General features: G+C 46.4%; 1 protein-coding gene across 1 annotated transcript in view; it reads right to left on the bottom strand.

The window, feature by feature from the left end:
* LOC147751672 (tetraspanin-11-like) overlaps window positions 1-18,258 on the bottom strand; it is a 1,044,069-nt gene that overhangs the window by 644,267 nt on the left and 381,544 nt on the right. Inside the window, exon 3 of the mRNA XM_086939141.1 lies at window positions 8,418-8,609. Within this exon, the coding sequence (XP_086795267.1) occupies window positions 8,418-8,609 (192 nt within the window). The remainder of the gene's footprint in view (window positions 1-8,417; window positions 8,610-18,258) is intronic.

Below are 18,258 nucleotides of genomic sequence, written 5' to 3'. Positions count from 1 at the left end.
GGGCATCATAGTATTGGCTACTTCTACTGAGGTTGCTTCAGGGACTGTAACCTTGGCTTCTGGTTTTTGTTCCGTGAGGTGGCGGAGGACCTCAAGCATCTGCGTGAAGAGCTCCGTCGCCTCACATTCAGTCCCATCTCCAACATCAATCTTCCTATACAGCGTTGTTAGTTTAGCGGGGCCCTTACTTTGGTACCTATCTTCATATGCGTTCAGGGTGTGGTAGCTGAATCGCAAAATGAAATGCCGCCTGTGGCTGTCGGCATGTGAATTATAAATGTTCATTGTGTACTCTTCGCTCTCCCTTCGTTCTACTAAGGTCTTTGCTATTTTGTCGATCCCATCCCGCTCATCTTTGCTCAACCTATTTGGTCTGGCTGGGGGTTGTTTGCTAGCCTCAGGGTCGTCTGACGATGTTGTTAATGTGGCTGGTGCGGAGGCCGTGAGGGCCGGTGCACTAGCGCTGAGGTCGTTCTCGTTTGCATTTAGGGCCTGTGAGTGTTGTTGGCAGGGGGCATACGGAGGGGGCATGTAGATAATTGGGGGACCTAGTAGTAACTCATCGTTCGCCCGCTGTTTGGAGGGCAATTCAGGGTAGAGCGCAGAGGGGGTCCTAACAGGACATTGGCCTGTCGACCCTGATTCTTGGTTTCGCATAGTTTCCTTTCTTTCTTTTATTTCTTCTTCTAGTTGCTTTGCGGCTAGGTGGGCTGCCTTTCGTAATTCTTTCCCTATTTTTGCCTCTTCTCTTTTCTTTCGTTGTTCCGTTTCTTTGCGCCACATGCCGATACTATCGAGCATAGTGGGCGTAGTCTTATTTTTCTGTAGCGCTATTTCTAATGCTTTTATTTTATGATCGTCAAAGGAACCTATCAGTGGCCACTGACTTTCAGGGTTCTTCTTTGTATATTTATGCCATAACTTAGTATAAGCTATAGCGACTAGTCCATGCTTAGTGAACATGTCCTTATTAGGGGTGCCCTCCAGTGGAGCTGGATGATTCATCTCTAATAAGCGGTCCGGGCTGTACAGGCTACCAACCAGTGGGGAGAAGATAGGCATGACGGGTTACAACGGGGACAAAGGTCTGCACTACCTATCTTATCACGGCGGACAAAGACTAGACAGAATATTTCTATTCTACGTTGTTTGGAGGCCGTGAATACCTCAAAAGAACCAACACCGAACAATCAGTGTTCAGTCAATCAAACAATCAGTGGGGAGAATAAGTGGGTACGAAAAGTTTGCGTTACCCACCCTTTCTCTACCTGCAAAGAGAGACCTTGTTCTTCCCTGTTTGCAGACAAAGAATCTCCAGACAATAATCCACGAACGACAGTTCGGGACAACAGTGGGGGAGGAAGATAGGCACGACGGATTACAATGGGGACAAAAGTCTGCGTTACCTATCCTTCACTGCTTGCAAAGAGAGAGCCTGTTATTTTCTCCGTTTGCAGACGGTGAATCTCCAGAGGGTTTCAACAAAGCGTAATACTAGTATTATCCAAACCAAACAATTTTTTCTCTCAGTTCGTCGTGTCTACACGACCTTACCCGGACCGCATGGACGGTTTCCTGTCTTCTGAATCCAGCGCCCGATCGTCCTCTCTTCTTCGTGATGTTCGTGGCACTCCTGATGGTTCCCAGTCAGGACCGTAGATCACTCGAGAGAGGTCTGTTCGGAACTAGTGAAGGTCGGATGATCGGCTGTCAGACGAGGGTCTATCGGACACGAGCTCTCCCGATCGTTGCAGTCGTTCACTCTGTCGTCGGGACCTCTCCCACTGGATCCACGTGTCACTGATGGGCCCCACGCTTTGGGACGCCAATTGTGGAAAAAGGTAGGGCTATGACCTTTTTCAAGATGTGCCCGGCGTTAACCGCCCTTGTACCATTCAAATTACCAAGCAATGAGGCAGGCGCCGGAGACCAGAAGGCAGGAAACAGAAGTTTTATTCCGACGGAGCAGAACACATCAGATCGGACAACAAGGTATCGTCTCGAGGTGCTCTAACAGCCTCTCCGAGGCCTGGCCTCTTATACACTGGTTTATGGCATGTGACCTTTCTTTATTACAATCAGAACATTGTGAACAACAAGGAAAGACACATCCCCGTAATCCTCGTGTCAATCCCACCCCCATATACCTTCACAATAGAGGTCCTCAACCTGCTGATAAGAGGAGGGGGTCATCACGCAGCTGAGTGTTTCGCCAAGTCTTAGGATGTGTGCGCCTGATCATATCCCAGGGGGTGGGGAGGCCCTGATCAACAGTGTGTCCTTTGAAGAGGGGCGATTCCATACAATGGGGGGCAGTAAATGGTATCTCCCGGCTTAGGCAATGGCCTCGGACCTGTGTGGACAGTCGGACACGGGGTGAGGGGTCATCAAAGGAGTGGTATTCATGCCGCGTGGACAATCCAGTGCGGAGGGAAGGTTGATCAACAGAGGGGCATTCATGGGAGGAGAGGAGGTGCTGGCCAGGCGCTGGCGTGACTCCCAGGGACAGGGTCATGCGGAAGGGTCATGCTCATGAGAGGGAGGGAGGGGGAGCCAGGGTGCGCGGAGGATGCTTGCTGGGTCAGAGGGGCGCGGTGGCAACCGATCGTGGACAGGGAGACCATGATACCTAAAATGGTTGTCGTGCACGTTGTACATAGGTGACAAGCTGGCGCAGATGATGTTCAGTTCGTAAACTAAAATTCCACACACTGGTGGTGCTGTGGATGTGTACGGTGAACTTCGGCAGGTAATCAGGCTCGTTGACGCATGTCTCTTCAAGGGTACCCTCTGACAACTCCCTGGAGGTCTGTGTCTTCCCCTCTCTTTACCAGTGAGCAGATGCTGGTGCAGCAATGTTGCCGTAGGAGGCAAACAGTCTCCTTTCCTCCCCATGGTGGGGTTGACAGATGGCAACCTGGAGGCATACAGCATCCTAGTCTTCGTCACAGGTCGGCTGGTTTGGACCCAGTCACTGGGAGCACTCCAGGCTCCATTCTCACCAGTTCCCCGCCCCTGTTTCTGGTCAGTGGGACCACCTGGCAGCTCTCTTCTTTCTCCTTTCGTGGCCTAACTGCAACCGGTCCAAATGCACACCAAACCCTCTCTGCAGTCAGGTAGTCATCCTGTTTCCCTTCCATTGCCGCACTGATAGGTAGCTTTCTGGTAGCATGTGGCTGCCGCATTTGACAACTAGGGACATGCAATACTCTCTAGGTGAGTCTCGGCTTTCTTTCACAGCCAAGGTCTCTGCTACAGCATGGGAGGCAGGGAACTGTTCATGCCAATACCCACATATGGTGAATTTATGTGGGGGAATGTGGCTACAGTTTGGGTTAATTTTTGTTCATTCCACATTCTTCCGATGTCCGTTGTTCTGGAAAGAAACACAAGTCTAGAGCCTCCCGCCCAGACCAATCTCACCTGCTGATTCTCTCGTTATAGCCAAACTAGTTAATTTAACCACTGGGTGACTATTATATGATTAAAACATACATTCAGGCAAGAGGTGGATGTAATTGTCCATTCTGGCACCTTATAGGTAAGGATGTGTGTCAACATGTTTCATGCCCTTCATTGTCTGAATGATCATGGCATTTCTTCAGGACCAATTATCCTTATCTTCTCAGAAAGGGGTGGTCAGTGTAAGTGTCTATTACGGTACCCTATAAAGGTCACATCAATATATAGTATACACAAATATATAGTACCTGTGGAGAATGGGAAGAGACTAAACAGAGAAACACTACATTGAAACACCATCTTCATGCTGTATCCTAGGTTTTGAAAGTGATCAGCAGAGGTCAGCAGGTATTCACCCCCTATCATTGTGTCTTGAGCAAAATGTCCTGCTAGAGTTAATAGTCTTAACATAATCCACAATACACTCTCATGCAAATCATTGTCACATTTGTGAAATAACCAGTGTGGGGAGGTCACCCATGTAATGTACCCACACATGTGTTTGACTGTAATACATCACCTGTAGCATATGCTTCATTGATAAAGAGTGTTAAGATGTAGGTGAACCGCCTCGAATTCCCTTGTGTCCGACTCAACAATATTTTAGGTTTTGTAAGGCATCAATCGCACTGGCCTGAACGGACATTCACTTGCGTTCCATTAACCTAGGGGGGCGATCAGAAAGGAGAACGGAGTTTACAAGACATGACTCCGATGATGCAAGATTGTAGGATGCCTCCAGTAAGAGGTAAAGTGGGAGAATAGCAAACTCACAGTTGTCGGTGATCGCGTCTGGCAGCTGACCTACCCTACGTTCTGGCGTTGCAGGGGTGCTGTCCAACCGGTGGCAATGCATTTCAATGGAACTGCAGCATGCAAATGATCCCAGGTTCACAGGTGAACGTGCTGTGTGACTTCTACAGCGCGTGCGGTCACCCGGAGTCTTCCATTAAGTGTGCCAAGTTAGTGGTGGCACAATGTCCGGAGTGCCTGGAGTACATAGGGAAAAGTCCATGTTGTAGTGTATTTTGTATACAAGCATTTACATATTTGGTATCACACCTTTGAAATTAGGAGGCTGCAACAGGAATATTGCTTAGAGGCTAGCTAATCTAGGATTAGAGTTGGTGTCACCGTAAATGGTATTGGGCGGTCACTACTGATAATGGAAGCCACTTCTGGCATGTAGGGGTGCCTAGTTGGCATCTCAACGCTTAAGCACTTGTGTCACATACAAGGTGATGGGCCGTGTCCAGAGGCGAGTGGTCAAGTGGGTAGAGGAGTGGAGTATATGGCTGGAGTTAGCCGCCATAGAAGCACTGCTTTAGTGTGTGGCTTAAGACCCAGCCTTTGTCAATGTGATTTTTAAATTGGAGTACTGGACAGGGATGTCCGGTGATAAGTGCAACTGGAAGAGGTGTTGATCGGGCACTGAAAGTCATGATCACACCTCATAAAGTGGTGTGCACAGAATTCTAGCAAGAGGTATCCCCAAAACAGAGATGCATAAATGGCATATTTCTCTCCTCGTAAATCTACTATGGGTAGGTGTTATTGTAGTGCCCTAAGTAGCTTTATGGTAATGGTAATCCCCATTGGTAAGGGTAACCCCAGATGAAGATTCCCATAAAAATATTGATTATGATATGGTCACAGAAATCTTGAAAGCTCCGTCTCTTCTAAGAGCAGACGGTACTACCCCCTCGGGCAGCATGAGGGCTGGTCCTCACTCACGTCGGCGGGAACTACGGCAATGCCAGCGGCACAACCCTGGGCACAACACAGCATGCCCAGCGGCACCGCCTGAGACAGGCTGCACCAGGGTCCACACCAGCGTCCTCTCGTTTCCTCACAGGGGCGATACCAAGGCCAGATTGGGGAAAACAAACAGCTCCAGCAGGGTCTCCGTATGTAAAGGACTCTGTGTCACCCAAAGCGGGTGCCAGGCAGCACTTATCATTCAGGATTGATGACAGATTAAAAGTTTGGCAAGCAGAGGCCTCTAAGTAGCGACCATCTTGCAGCCCAGTGGACGATGCCCCATAACACTATTATTTAAATTCAAGCAGGAAGACAAGCATTTATCAACATATTTTCCCATTAGTTTTTGATTAAGAAAATATAGCTTCAAAGCTTCCCTTTAAGTTATATGTGAACGCTCAAAGCTGTCAGGGGTGGTTTCTCCATTGGTGTTCTAGGGCGGCACCCCTCTGAAATTCCTATACATTAACCTAAAAATATATGAAATAGATCAATTTATTGTATCTCTAAACAAACTGCTTCAGTTAAGTTTTGGCTGGCTGTCCCAGGTCACCTACCCCGCTTCACACTGAAGCAGGAGATGGAAGCCAGGCAGTAAATCAACTTTGTGCAATGTGATGCACGATGTAGGGCTTATGTTTCTAAAGCCCTTTATTACCATTTTAGTGCATGGTGCTATCGCTGTAGGTCAGTGACACTGTCAGCATCATGGTTTTGGACGTTGGAGTCTGCATGACTGCATGAGACCAGATGTCTATCATTTACAGGCATAGATCCCACCCTTTCCCATTCGTCACACGGTTGGACTGGATGCAAGCTTTTGTGATTTTTGGCGGCTTGTATTGGGTAATGATAAGTGTTATAATGCTAATCTTGTGTTATGTATATTATACTCAGACCCCTGGTCATGCTAACCTCCTCCACTGTGACACCCCAGGCCCTGGCTGCAGGTCATTGACCCCTTTAGAAATTGAGCTGCTGCATTTGTTACCCTCACAAAATTGATCCACAAGCACAAGCACAAGCAACTTCCCTTGCGAAGTTGATCCAAATATCCAAATCAAGCACATAAGGAGAAATATGTGCCTATAGAAAAGACAGTTACATACTGTATGACGTTAAAGCTGGCCTTGTCTTCATGCCCTTAACATTAATGGCTACCACAAAGACTGATTGGTGAAAAATAAATGTTAAAAACTTTAAGGTAAAGCATGTCAGTGATTTCGTTCCTCTTTTATTTCACATGTTTTACTTAATCCTGCATTCCCCAAGAGTGTTAGCTATTTCATCATGTTGTGTTTCTGTATGTTTGCCTCCTATGACTCTTCTATAGTGCATACTTTGAGTGGTGCCAGGTGTTTATGAGGGGCTCTGGCGCTTATGCTGTCGGCAAAGCAAAGTGCCTGTTAGTGGGTTGGACTGTCTGCAAAGCACACAGAACAATGGACGTGCATTCCAGCTGCAATTGAAATTCTGTATAAATGTGTGTGAAGGGAATAGTCCGGTGTCAAAATATTTACAAGACAAAAGTAAAAGAAAATAGTGCTTAACACCTTCGATGCACATGACGAGCTGAGCTCGTCATGAGGTATACTTCTCGTGTGCTCATGATGAGCTCAGCTCGTCATGACCGCACCCATTTTCATTAGGGCCCAGCACAGGAGAAGGATACCATCAGCAGCGATGGTGTTAAATGTGAGTGAGCGCAGAGTATGTTTGGGGTGGTGAAGTAAGGGAGAAGTGTGGCTCAGGGGTTAGAGGCGGCAGACCTGGAAGCTGAGATCGGCCCTGGACCAGGGTTCAATTCCCCGCCTCGGCGGGTCTTGGGCTAAAAAATTCCACGGACTCGATAATTCTCGCTCCGGTGCCTTCTCGACTCACAGGTTCACACTCTGCGACTCTGGGCAATACCTTGCTTAATCTCCACAACGGCCCCTCGCGGCAGGATGCCTGGCTTTCACCTTGTGGATACCCTGCCGGGGTTATCTCACAGGGGAATACCAGGACGGGTTCCCTAAGCAAGCGCCGGGAAACCCACTGCGGGTAGCTGTGCGCTATACAAGCTCAAATACATAAGGGAGATCCAAAGAAGTGCATTCAGGGCAGCGTGAAAAGAGGGTTCTAAAGAAGAAAGATGAGGTTGGAGATTTGCAGATGGACAAGATGTGCAGAGAAAAGGTCTTATATATCTAAAATAAAGTGCACAGAACTGAAGATAATACTCCTTCCACATGCCTCAATAACATTTCCAATGTTAATTATTTATAACAAATCATTGTTGTAACTCATTTATCTTAAACAGCTAACAACCATTGACAAAGCCAATAGTACGGTCAGGTTAAGGTGTGTGTCAGTTGTTGTGCTATACATCTGGATGCAATAATATCTCAGAGAGAAACCAAAATACTGGCTGGGTGGCACACTATGGGAATCACCGAAATGCATTTTAGATGCTAGCTTTCAGAGAACCCCCATTTTTTTCATCCCACTTAAAGGCCTGTCTGCACATATTTCTATGTGCCTGATTGCAGTCAGCTGTGGGAGCTTCCCAAAGCCTTGTTAGAGTATTTTCTTCCAAAGTCGATTATGCATGCAGTGCAATAGACTGCTCAAGCAATCACTCTAACAGGCCTGAAGTTGTTGTGCTGTACAGTTTGCACATTACAGTAACTGTTGAACATGTTAATGCAATAAGCTATGAGGCAGTTTGTAATGTGTTTAATATTGCAAGACTACACATTCCCACTGATTTATTAATCTCGCTCTGTCATTCAATTAATTTGCTTTAAAGTGCACCATTTGCCAATCTTTTACTTTTTTCCAGGGAGGAGGACCCACCCTCCAGCCCCCTCTTAATTCCCTCACCCCTGATCCCCTGTTTGTCCCTTAAGGTTGATCACTTCACTTGCTACATAAAAGTAGTACTCAACATTTGCGCCACACCTCTTTCAAATGTCACCAGCTGCCACTGTATACTGTGCAGCAAAAGACATTTTAGTTATGTTTCATCTAAATCATTAACGTAAATTGCTAAGAAAGGTAAGCAACTTTTCATGAATAATTCAGTGATTAGTACACTTGTAACTCATTAATGATTTCCAATTTAGTGCACTCCTTTGTTTCCTATTTCTTAATTTAAATATATTATGCCATCAACGTCCCTTATGAAATATGAAATGCAAAAAAATACATACCAATGAAAGGCAGCTCCTTTTCTCGCGGATGATTGCACAGCATCCCAGAAACCCTATTATCATCACAAAACTACCAGCAAAGATCAAGATGTATGCAGAAACAGCGAAAGTACTGGAGGCCAGCAGACTCAGGAAGTCGCTTTTTTCAATCATAGTCCACAATCCGACTGCCATCACTGCGGCACCACCCACCTGAAGAAACAACAAAGATAAAATCAAATTTAGGGAGCTGATTACTGCACTTAGGTTTAAAACCGATATAAATGGGAATACAATATTCGCCAGAAAGTGTTATCAAGCATGAACGAAAAAAGAATGAAGTAAAACTGCGACAAATCGTGCAGCATTACACTGCTTAAATGTGCCTTTTCTTGCCACATAATTTATTTAACCTGCTGCATAACTGGGTCTTCTCCTAGCGCAGAATTCCTGTAGCCTGCTTATAAGTAAAACTTACAAAAAATATGTTGCTTTGCTATTTTTGGCACCTTAAAAGATTACAGGAGGATATTTCTGCTAAAGCATAAAGGGTACAGGAGTAATTTCCATGTTGGATGAACAGTGCATGGTTAAAATCTCGCAGGGGACTGAGAGAGCGCAAAACCGAGTTAGAAATCGTAGGGGTGCACCATATGTACGAGTAGTCAGCACCCATATATATAGAGGATTTACTAATTGTGTTCAAATATAATGTAGGATTGAGAACTAATGTAGTTGTTATTAGAAATACATTGAGAACTAATGTAAAGTGCTTTAAAGGTTAATTATGCTGTTTTAACATAGAGATGCCGTTTGCTGTGGAGTATTTCACTAGTAAGAGAGTGTTTAATAATTCACCATTGTGCCTTTAGCCTTGCTTATTAAACTCACAGTTGTAACGTTAAATGTGATTAAATGGCTTAGGTAGAGGATTGTATTTTGCATTAAAGATTGATGTTAAATAACGTAAATGTATTGCTTATGTTAGCATGTTAGTGCACATAACGTGCAGAGGCCCATTTCATGGAAATCGTGTAGGCCTGATTTGAAATGCCTTTCAGCATTAAATCGTAGAAATGTTTTTGGAGAAAGCTGCTTCAGCTAAAGTCAATTGCAACATTTAGAATGTGTGAGCCGATTCACATGCGTTCTTTTGCAGGTGCATGACAAAGTAGATAGTGGAGTAGAAGGGCCCATTGTGTATGGGAGTTAGGATGCTAGGCTCAGACGTGGAGGAGTAACCTAGGAATTCAAGGAAGCAACTTGAAGCGAAGAAGAGCCTGGGACTCGAGGACGTTTCAACGGACAGAGGTGGAGAGGTGCCATAATGGAAAAAAATCTGAAAACCAACACCTTCGAGAGGGGCGTACCTGAAGGCGTGTCGTCCGCATTGTGGGGTTTGTATTAGGGACAGCACCCCGAGGGTGGAGGCAGAGCAGATAGGCTGAGGAGTCAGCTAGAGCGGTTGGTCAGGCAGAGAGTTTAGCTATGACTGAGTAGCCTGAAGATTGAGATCGAAGGAAAGTGAGCGAACTCCTTTGAGAGTCACCACTGCTGATACCTTACTTCTGAATGGGACATTGTTGAGTAGGACTGTCACTTAGGGTAGTGTAGGGACAGACTAACCTGGATTTTATTCATTTTACAAATGCTTACTAAAACTCAGGTGGAAGCAATTCTTGTTAGCCTGATGATTCTTGAATGAATTCTTGTATTATTTCTGAGTCGTCTAAGATTCTTCCGTAGGATTATGTTTGTATTAGTGCCTGTTTATCTTTTGAACCTTTTGCTGAGATGCTTATACATCCAGTTGTTTTTGGCTTTGTAATAAATCTTTGAACTTAGTTCCTAGTCAGTGGTTCTTTGGGGGTAAAGGAGGAATTGTATGAAATTGATTAGCCATTGTTTTACTAGATTTCCTAATTCACTCTATGACAGGTAAAAAGGTCTAGTCGACCTGTGTCCGGGATTCTGGAGTATGGTAAGCAGACTCTAGAAGTAAAATCCCGCCCTTTCAGTTGGTAGCAGTGTAGGATGGTTTCCTTCTAGAGTGAGGGTAATCAAGATTAGGTTAAGATCGCGGACGGAGGATGGCGTTCCATGGAAACTGACGGAGAGTGACGGTGCGGCGGGAAGCAGCAGGTCGGAAGCAGGTCGGAAGAGAGTGAGTATGAAAAGGGTCATGCGTTGCTAGATTGCGGTTATGTCGAATTGTTGTGTTGTGTTGTATTGTCTTGCGGAGTAGAGTGCCTGTAGTGTGAAAGGAGATCAGGTTGTGAGCGCGCGCAACCTGTGAAAATGTTAGGCTCAAGGAGAGTTTAAGTGATTAGGGTGTATCGAACACCCATAGTAATTGTCGACCATTGTTAAGGGGGTCATGAGGTACCATTGATCGCCCGCAGGACCGAGATAGGGGGAACGAATGTGTGAGTGCGTGGGTAACGGACGCTGGTCGTAAGTTGCCATGTGTTTGTAACCTATCAGTTGAGGTAATTGTCCGGTCGTTTTGTGGACAGACATTTGCCAGTTCGGTGACAATTACAGTCAGACTGTGGACATACAGTCAAGGAAGTGGTTGCTTGGTCGGAAGTGATCATTTCAAGTGTATGATTGGGACGCATGCGTGACCGGGAGACGAGCTGAGAGAGGAGGGGAACTGCTGCGAAGCGGAGGCGAGTGACATCAGAGAGAGCCGTGCTGGGATAGGGCGGTTAGTGTGAAGCCGCGCTGGGATTGGTGGAGTGACGTCAGAGAGAGCCGCGCTGGGATAGGGCGGTTAGTGTGAAGCCGCGCTGGGATTGGTGGATTTTCATCGGGAAGTAAAAAGAAGCGCAATAAACAAAGAAACGTTGTGGTTTTCATCATGAAATGTTTAAAGGTGTTGCGAAATTGTTTCAAAGGTGAGAAGAGGTTAGAACCTCAGAGTGGGGAGGAGGCTCCACCCGAGAATACTCCAGCTCATTACATGGCTACGAATGTTGGTTTGCACACCATATTGTGGCTTGAGAACTGGTGTAAGATGACTGAAGGAAGCGAGGAATTGACCTTTCCTAAGTACGGAGCGTTTAGATTGGAGGTGCTGTATCAGTTAAAAGCGACTATGGCTTCTTTGCGGCCTTTGCCCAGACCAACACAGTTTGAAGCATTAAATGCGTGGATCAGGGCAGCTCATGAAAAGAACAGAGACAGGAAATAAGAAAGAGTGAAAAGATCAGTTAGGGCAGTTCAAGATGCGAGGTGGGATGCACTGGCCAAGAGGTGGGGAGTGCAGACCATCGAAGGGGACAGGTTGTACCCGTTGTTGATTAACACAGGGGATGCGCAGAGGAAGAGTACTGAGGATGAGGACAGTGAGACAGATGACAGCCTGATAGAGAGACTGTTGTCGGAGAGACCACCTCCATATAATCCTGAGATAGAGGGAAGGCCAACATCAGCAATAGACAGGGAAGCCTCTGTCGTGGACGGTGGCGTCCCTATGGCGAGCGGTCTGGGCCCTTTAGGGGACAGGTCCGGCTCGGCGGAGGGAGAAAGGGCACCTCAACTTTCTCCAAGAACGAGAGTAGTGGGAAGATTCACGGTACAAAATGTACAAAACGACGAGGGTGTCGATTCTCAGAGATTGCCAGACGCTCTTACGGTACCTGTCACCATAGGTCCCATAGTATCAGTGTACAACCCAGAACAGACACAAAGCGAGAGTCCGCCACAAACAGACAGAGAGAGAAGTAGCAGCGAAGGAAGGAGTAATGTGGCGGACGGATGGAGCCAAATGCCAAGGCCTGTGGAAAGGAGCACCCCTTTGGCAGCATCAGCAGACTCATCTAGAGAGCAGGGGGATCAGAGAGGACCGATGGATCTGAGAGGACCACGGCCAAGGTCGCTTAGGGAATTAAGGCCTGATTTGAGAACTTGGGAGACGGTTGTGTATGCCCAGAGCAACAGGTCGAGGGATGGTTTTGATCATGGAAGTCAGGAAAATAGGGGGGTGTCTCACTGCGCGTCTAGCGGAAGCAGGCAGGAATGGGATCGCAGGAGTGTGGAAAGTAGGGGGGTGTCCCACCATGCACCTAGTGATATCAGACCGGAGTGGGACCACGAAGATTGGGAAAACCGAAGGGTTCCCCATAACACACCTGAGGAAGACAGACGAGAGAGTCAGGACTGTGGCAGAGGGGACTCTAATGGAACATCTAGTCAAGGTACATTGAGGGCGGCGATAAAGGCAAGAAGGATTGATGTGATGAGACTAAAATCTGAAGTGGAGGAAATAGTGGCAGGCACATTGCCACTAGAGAGAATCGAACTCTATGAACCAGATGAACTGCTGTTTGTGGCGAAAGATGTTACCCGAAGGGCTAGGACAGCTCATGAGAAATTGTCTGAATTAGCGAATAAGTATACTGTGGATTTGACAAGGACGAAAGCACTGCAGGGTGGCCATAGGTTGCAGTATTCGGACCAAGATCTAGAAGAAAAGAGGGTGATCGGATTAAAAACCCACATCAGGGAATTGATAGTGGGACTCCGAACATGGGTCAAATTGGACAAATGGGAGGAAAGGTGGTCAAGGAAAAAGAATATGAGGGGAAGCGCTACTGAGACATCTCCGGGGGGAGGGTTGATGCATGTGGAGGCGTACCCCTTGCGGGAGGTGGCTCATGGGGGATATGTACATGTACCCTGGAGTAGGGGAGATTTGGCTGCATTTACAAACTCATTTCCGAAGTTGCGTGAGAGTCCAGTGGAATGGTACAAACAGGTAGAGAGGTTTGATCTCAAAGGTATTGTGGATTGATCTGAATACTCTGTTTGACATTGTGGTTCCAGGAGACCTGTGGATAGCATGTAAGGTCAGTGTTGAATGGCCCACAGTGGAGCCAGAACGAGATGCGACCACAAATGTACCCTCACCCAGGGTGATGATAAAGTATGAGCAGGTGATCACATGGTTGAAGACTAAGGTACCACCACAGGATATTGACTGGGTGAAGATAGATCGAACTAGGCAGGAACCAAAGGAGACATTTCACGAGTTCTATGAGCGATTATTGCAGATATTTAAGCAGTACAGCGGATTGGATGTGATGAATCCGAAGGACATGGGACAGTTTGTGCCTAAGTTTGTTCTAGGACTGAGACCCGACATTTGTCTCATGATACAACAACATTTAATTTGTTGGCAGAACAAACCCCTAGATGAGATCTTGAGGTACGCCAGATACTGCAGTGACGAGATAGACTCTAAGACAAAGAAGCTTAAGGATAAGCTGATGTTAGTTCAGATGCAATCGGGAGGACAGGGTCAGTCGGGAGGTGGAACCTTAGGGAGAAAATCGGGCGGTCAGAAAAGCGACAATGAGGATGGTACGAGACCGAGGATAGATTTTGCGACTCTGAAAAAGACGACCAAGTGTGATCAGTGTCATGAGGTCGGACATTGGAGACGCGAGTGTCCCCTTAACCCAGAGAATCAAGAGCAAGAGGTAGAAGAGAAGGAGGTTCAGGCCCCTCCGGTGCAGAAAGTAGCAATAGCAAAAGTTAAGACGGCTAAAGGGGGGACTTCAGCTCCTCTGGTTCCGGTTCCCCAGCCACCGAAGATTTCAGTAGGGAACAAGGTTTACAAACAGATGCCTTTCATAGTTGATGGGGATGAGTACTATTACTTTGACCCAGTGACAGGATGGTGCCTGAGTGGGGAGGAGGACTGTACCCTCGGGGCAGTTCTGGAGGTGGACCAGAGAGGACCATTCATAGAGGCTGATGTGGATGGACATCCCACCACCTTTCTAGTTGATACTTGTGCTACTCGTTCTACTGTACGGTCTGCAGTGGTCCACAATCTACCCCTTAAAGGACAGACTATACAAGTTGTAGGCGTTGCAAACAGAAGAATGACAAACCCACTGACTGAGCCAGTCCCAGTGAAGATAGGGAGTTTCAGGGATAAACACCAGTTTGTGGTGTGTGATTCCAGTCCTGTGTGTCTGTTGGGGAGAGATCTCCTTTGTAAACTCAACTGTACTCTCTATTGTACCCCCAAGGGACTGCCTTTAAGGTTGCAAATACGCATGTGTGCATAGAATTGTATCCTGCTTTAACTGGGGAGGAACTCCCTTGGCATTTGAGGGATACGGTCTCATCAGCAGTGTGGGACTTTACAGGAGAAGAGATCGGTTTGATTAAAGGAGTAGATCTGAATGCTGAGTTCCCAAGAACTTCCCAATACAATTTGACTCCGGAGACGATTGCAGGGATAAAACCTGTGATCGAATCCATGATTAGACAGGGAATCCTGAAGGAAGTCATTGGCAGTCCATGCAACTCTCCGATCATGGGTTTACAGAAGCCTAGCGGGAAGTTCAGGATTGTGCAGGATTTACGAAAAGTGAACAGCATAGTTGTTCCATGTTGTCCAGTGGTACCGAATCCATCAGTGATGCTGTTTCAGATACCGTACCAAGCTGAGTGGTTTACCGTGATTGACCTTTGTCAGGCTTTCCTCTCGATTCCATTGCATGAAGAGAGCCAATATCTTTTTGCGTTTAAGCTGGAAAATCGTGTATTAACGTGGTGTCGTATCCCTCAGGGTATACAGAGAGCCCATCGATCTTCAATCAGCTGCTGAAAAAGAAACTCGAGAATCTAGTACTGCTGCAGAACTCCGTTCTCGTACAGTACATAGACGATCTCCTTGTTGCGTCAGAGACAGAAGACGCTTGTAGAATTGACACCATTGCCTTGCTGAACCATTTGGCCGAAAATGGATACAAGGTGTCCCCCAGCAAGTTACAGTACTGTTTGTCTGAAGTTCAGTATCTGGGTCACCGGATAGAGAAGGGAAAGAGGAAAGTGTCGCCTGACAGGATTGAGGCGATCATGAAAATGATGGTGCCTTCGACCCAGAGAGAGGTTAGGATGTTCTTGGGGATGGTTGGCTACTGTCGCCAGTGGATTTCCAACTTTTCCCTAAAAGCAAAACCCTTGCAGAAACTGTCGCACAAGGATGTAAATGATCTGGTACCATGGGACAAGGACTGTATGATGGCTTTCCTTGAGCTGCGAGAGGACTTGTGTCACGCTCCGGCTCTGGGAATGCCTGATTACACCAAATCATTTTCACTGTTCTGTTGTGAGTGAGAGGGATGTGCTTTGGCAGTTTTAGCACAAGATCATGGAGGTGTCCGTAGACCAGTTGCTTACTTCTCAGCTACCTTAGATTCAGTAGCCGCAGAGTTGCCCGGATGTCTCAAATCCGTTGCTGCAACAGGTGTCAGCATTGAAAGGTGTGAAAGCATTGTGATGGGTCATCCACTGATGGTACATCTTCCTCATTCAGTAGAATTGTTGATGACCAGGACCAAGACACCGCACTTGACAAATAATAGGCTCACACGCTACGAGAAGGTTATACTTGCTGCGGAGAATGTGACCCTTAAGAGGTGCTCGGTCTTGAATCCTGCCACTTTGATGCCATTACCAAATGTCTTAGAAGATGATTGTGAAGACCATGATTGCCTTGAGGTGACTGAACGCTGCACCAAACCCAGACCGGACATTGTCGATGAGCCATTGGTAGACCCCGATGACATTTTCTTTGTTGATGGTTCATGTGTAAGAGACAATACTGTTCAGTTGAGAGCAGCTTTCGCTGTTTGTACTATTTCTGGAATTGTGGAAGCGGCTTGCCTGGAAGGAGTACCCTCCGCTCAGGTGGCTGAGATAATTGCGTTGACGCGTGCCTGTTTGGCAGCCAACAAGGTTCGGATTCCCATATACACTGACAGCCAATACGGGTTCGGTGTGGTTCATGACTTTGGGCAGTTGTGGTCTCAAAGGGGTTACATGACATCATCAGGTTCCCCTATCAGGAATGGAGAATTTGTCAGGTTACTGTTGGAAGCTTGCAGGGTCCAGGAGAAATAGCCGTTGTGAAATGCACTGCACATAGCAAGGGTACTGATTTTGTGTCTCTGGGTAATCGTTATGCTGATGAAGTCGCACGTTACTGTGCTGAGCAGGGATACTCCTTTACTGAACAGACTTTTGTAGGGATGCAGGGGAGGACCGAGTTAAATATGATACTGGAAGTGGCCAATACCTGGGATGAGTTGAGGTGCATGCAAGAGCAGGCGTCGGACTATGAGAAGAAGGTGTGGGGGACAGCTGGTTGTGCCAAAGGATAGTTGGATTTGTGGGTTTCGGCTGATGGGAGAGCTGTGTTGCCGAATGAGTTGGTTAGTCCGATGGCACGACAGATACATGGCCCTGTACATCTGGGAAGAGATGCGATGATGCGTGTGTTCAGACAAACGTGGTATAACCCGAAATTCAGAACGGCTGCGGAAGCAGTATGTCAGAGGTGTGTTACGTGTCAACAAATGAACGTTGGGAAAAGAACACCAGTCACACTGAGTCACATTGGGAGGTCCGGTGGACCCTTTAATATGATGCAATTGGACTTCATTGAGATGCCAAGGTGTAAGAGCCTCGGGTATGTCTTGGTGATCGTGTGTGTGTTTTCAGTGTATTCAAGGTGGGTTGAGGCATACCCAACACGTAGGTGCGATACACTCACAGTAGCAAAGTTATTGTTGAGGGAGCTAGTGCCACGTTTCGGGGTTCCGACCTCTTTGGAATCAGACAGAGGGACGCATTTTAATAGCAAGATCGTGAGAATGCTCTGCTCTGCATTGAACATTGACCAGAAACTGCATTGTAGTTACCGACCAGAGGCTTCTGGCATAGTGGAGCAAGTAAATGGAACACTCAAGGGCCGAATGGCAAAAATGTGCTCATCCACGTCCCTGAAATGGCCAGATGCATTACCGTTGGTGCTAATGAGCATGCGTAGTACACCAGACAGAAGGTCAGGACTCGCACTTCACGAAGTACTGATGGGGAGGGCTATGAGGCTACCCTCTGTTTCTTCGACAGCCTTGCTGAATATCACAGATGATCTGATTCTTGACTATTGCAAGGGACTCTCTGATGTTATCCATTCTGTGTTCCTTCAGGTGCAGGCTGCTGAAATTCCAGTTTCTTCAGACCTTTGTCACGACCTGTGTCCAGGTGACTGGGTCCTGGTGCGGAAACACGTAAGGAAAAGCTGTATGGTATGGAGTATGGTAAGCAGACTCTAGAAGTAAAATCCTGCCCTTTCAGGACTATACTAATGCAAGGCTGAAGTGATATTCTCAGATTCTGCCCTTCTTTGCTGCGGACATACATTACAACCTGTGGAAACTCCACGACTCTTTCACAGGCTCCTGTAATTAAATTATTCACATTCATGAATAGGTCACTAAGGAAAATGACAGGAGTTTATCACCAAAATGTTGCTCCGAGCCTTATCATTTGGACGCTCCTGTGTCAGTGATCTATGCTCAGCAGAAGACATCCATAGAACAGTTTCTTTTAAATGTGCAATGTAATTTTTGGTATTATTAAATATTTGAGTTGATATGAACAACGTTTTTTATAGCAACCCTTTTACAAAGTGGTGAATATCAATAAACCTGAAAATGGACCACGCTCAACTCTGTCATTTGATTGTGCAAATCCAAGAGCGATTCAATATTAAACCGTTCCCAATAAAGCACAGCAAGAGGTAATTTCTTTCAGAATCTATTTGAAGACTCTAGAACTTCATTATTTCCATTGGTCCAGCAGTGTCATTCTTCTGAAAAACTATCACACATTCCACATGACAATAACTTACAACGTAATATGTAACTTGCAAAAAAAAAATAGTTGAAAAACAATTTTGTCAAAAGTTTTTTTTACACAGCAATTTTGTGTTAAACTATATTATAATAATGTAAGTATTCAGAAATAAATGTAATTTATTATGCATAACTGT

The sequence above is a fragment of the Lissotriton vulgaris genome, chromosome 1_1 (genome assembly GCF_964263255.1).
Source record: "Lissotriton vulgaris chromosome 1_1, aLisVul1.2, whole genome shotgun sequence".
NCBI lineage: Eukaryota > Metazoa > Chordata > Amphibia > Caudata > Salamandridae > Lissotriton > Lissotriton vulgaris.
The sequence above is the reverse complement of the archived record's forward strand: the minus strand, read 5'-3'. Positions and strand labels throughout refer to the sequence as shown.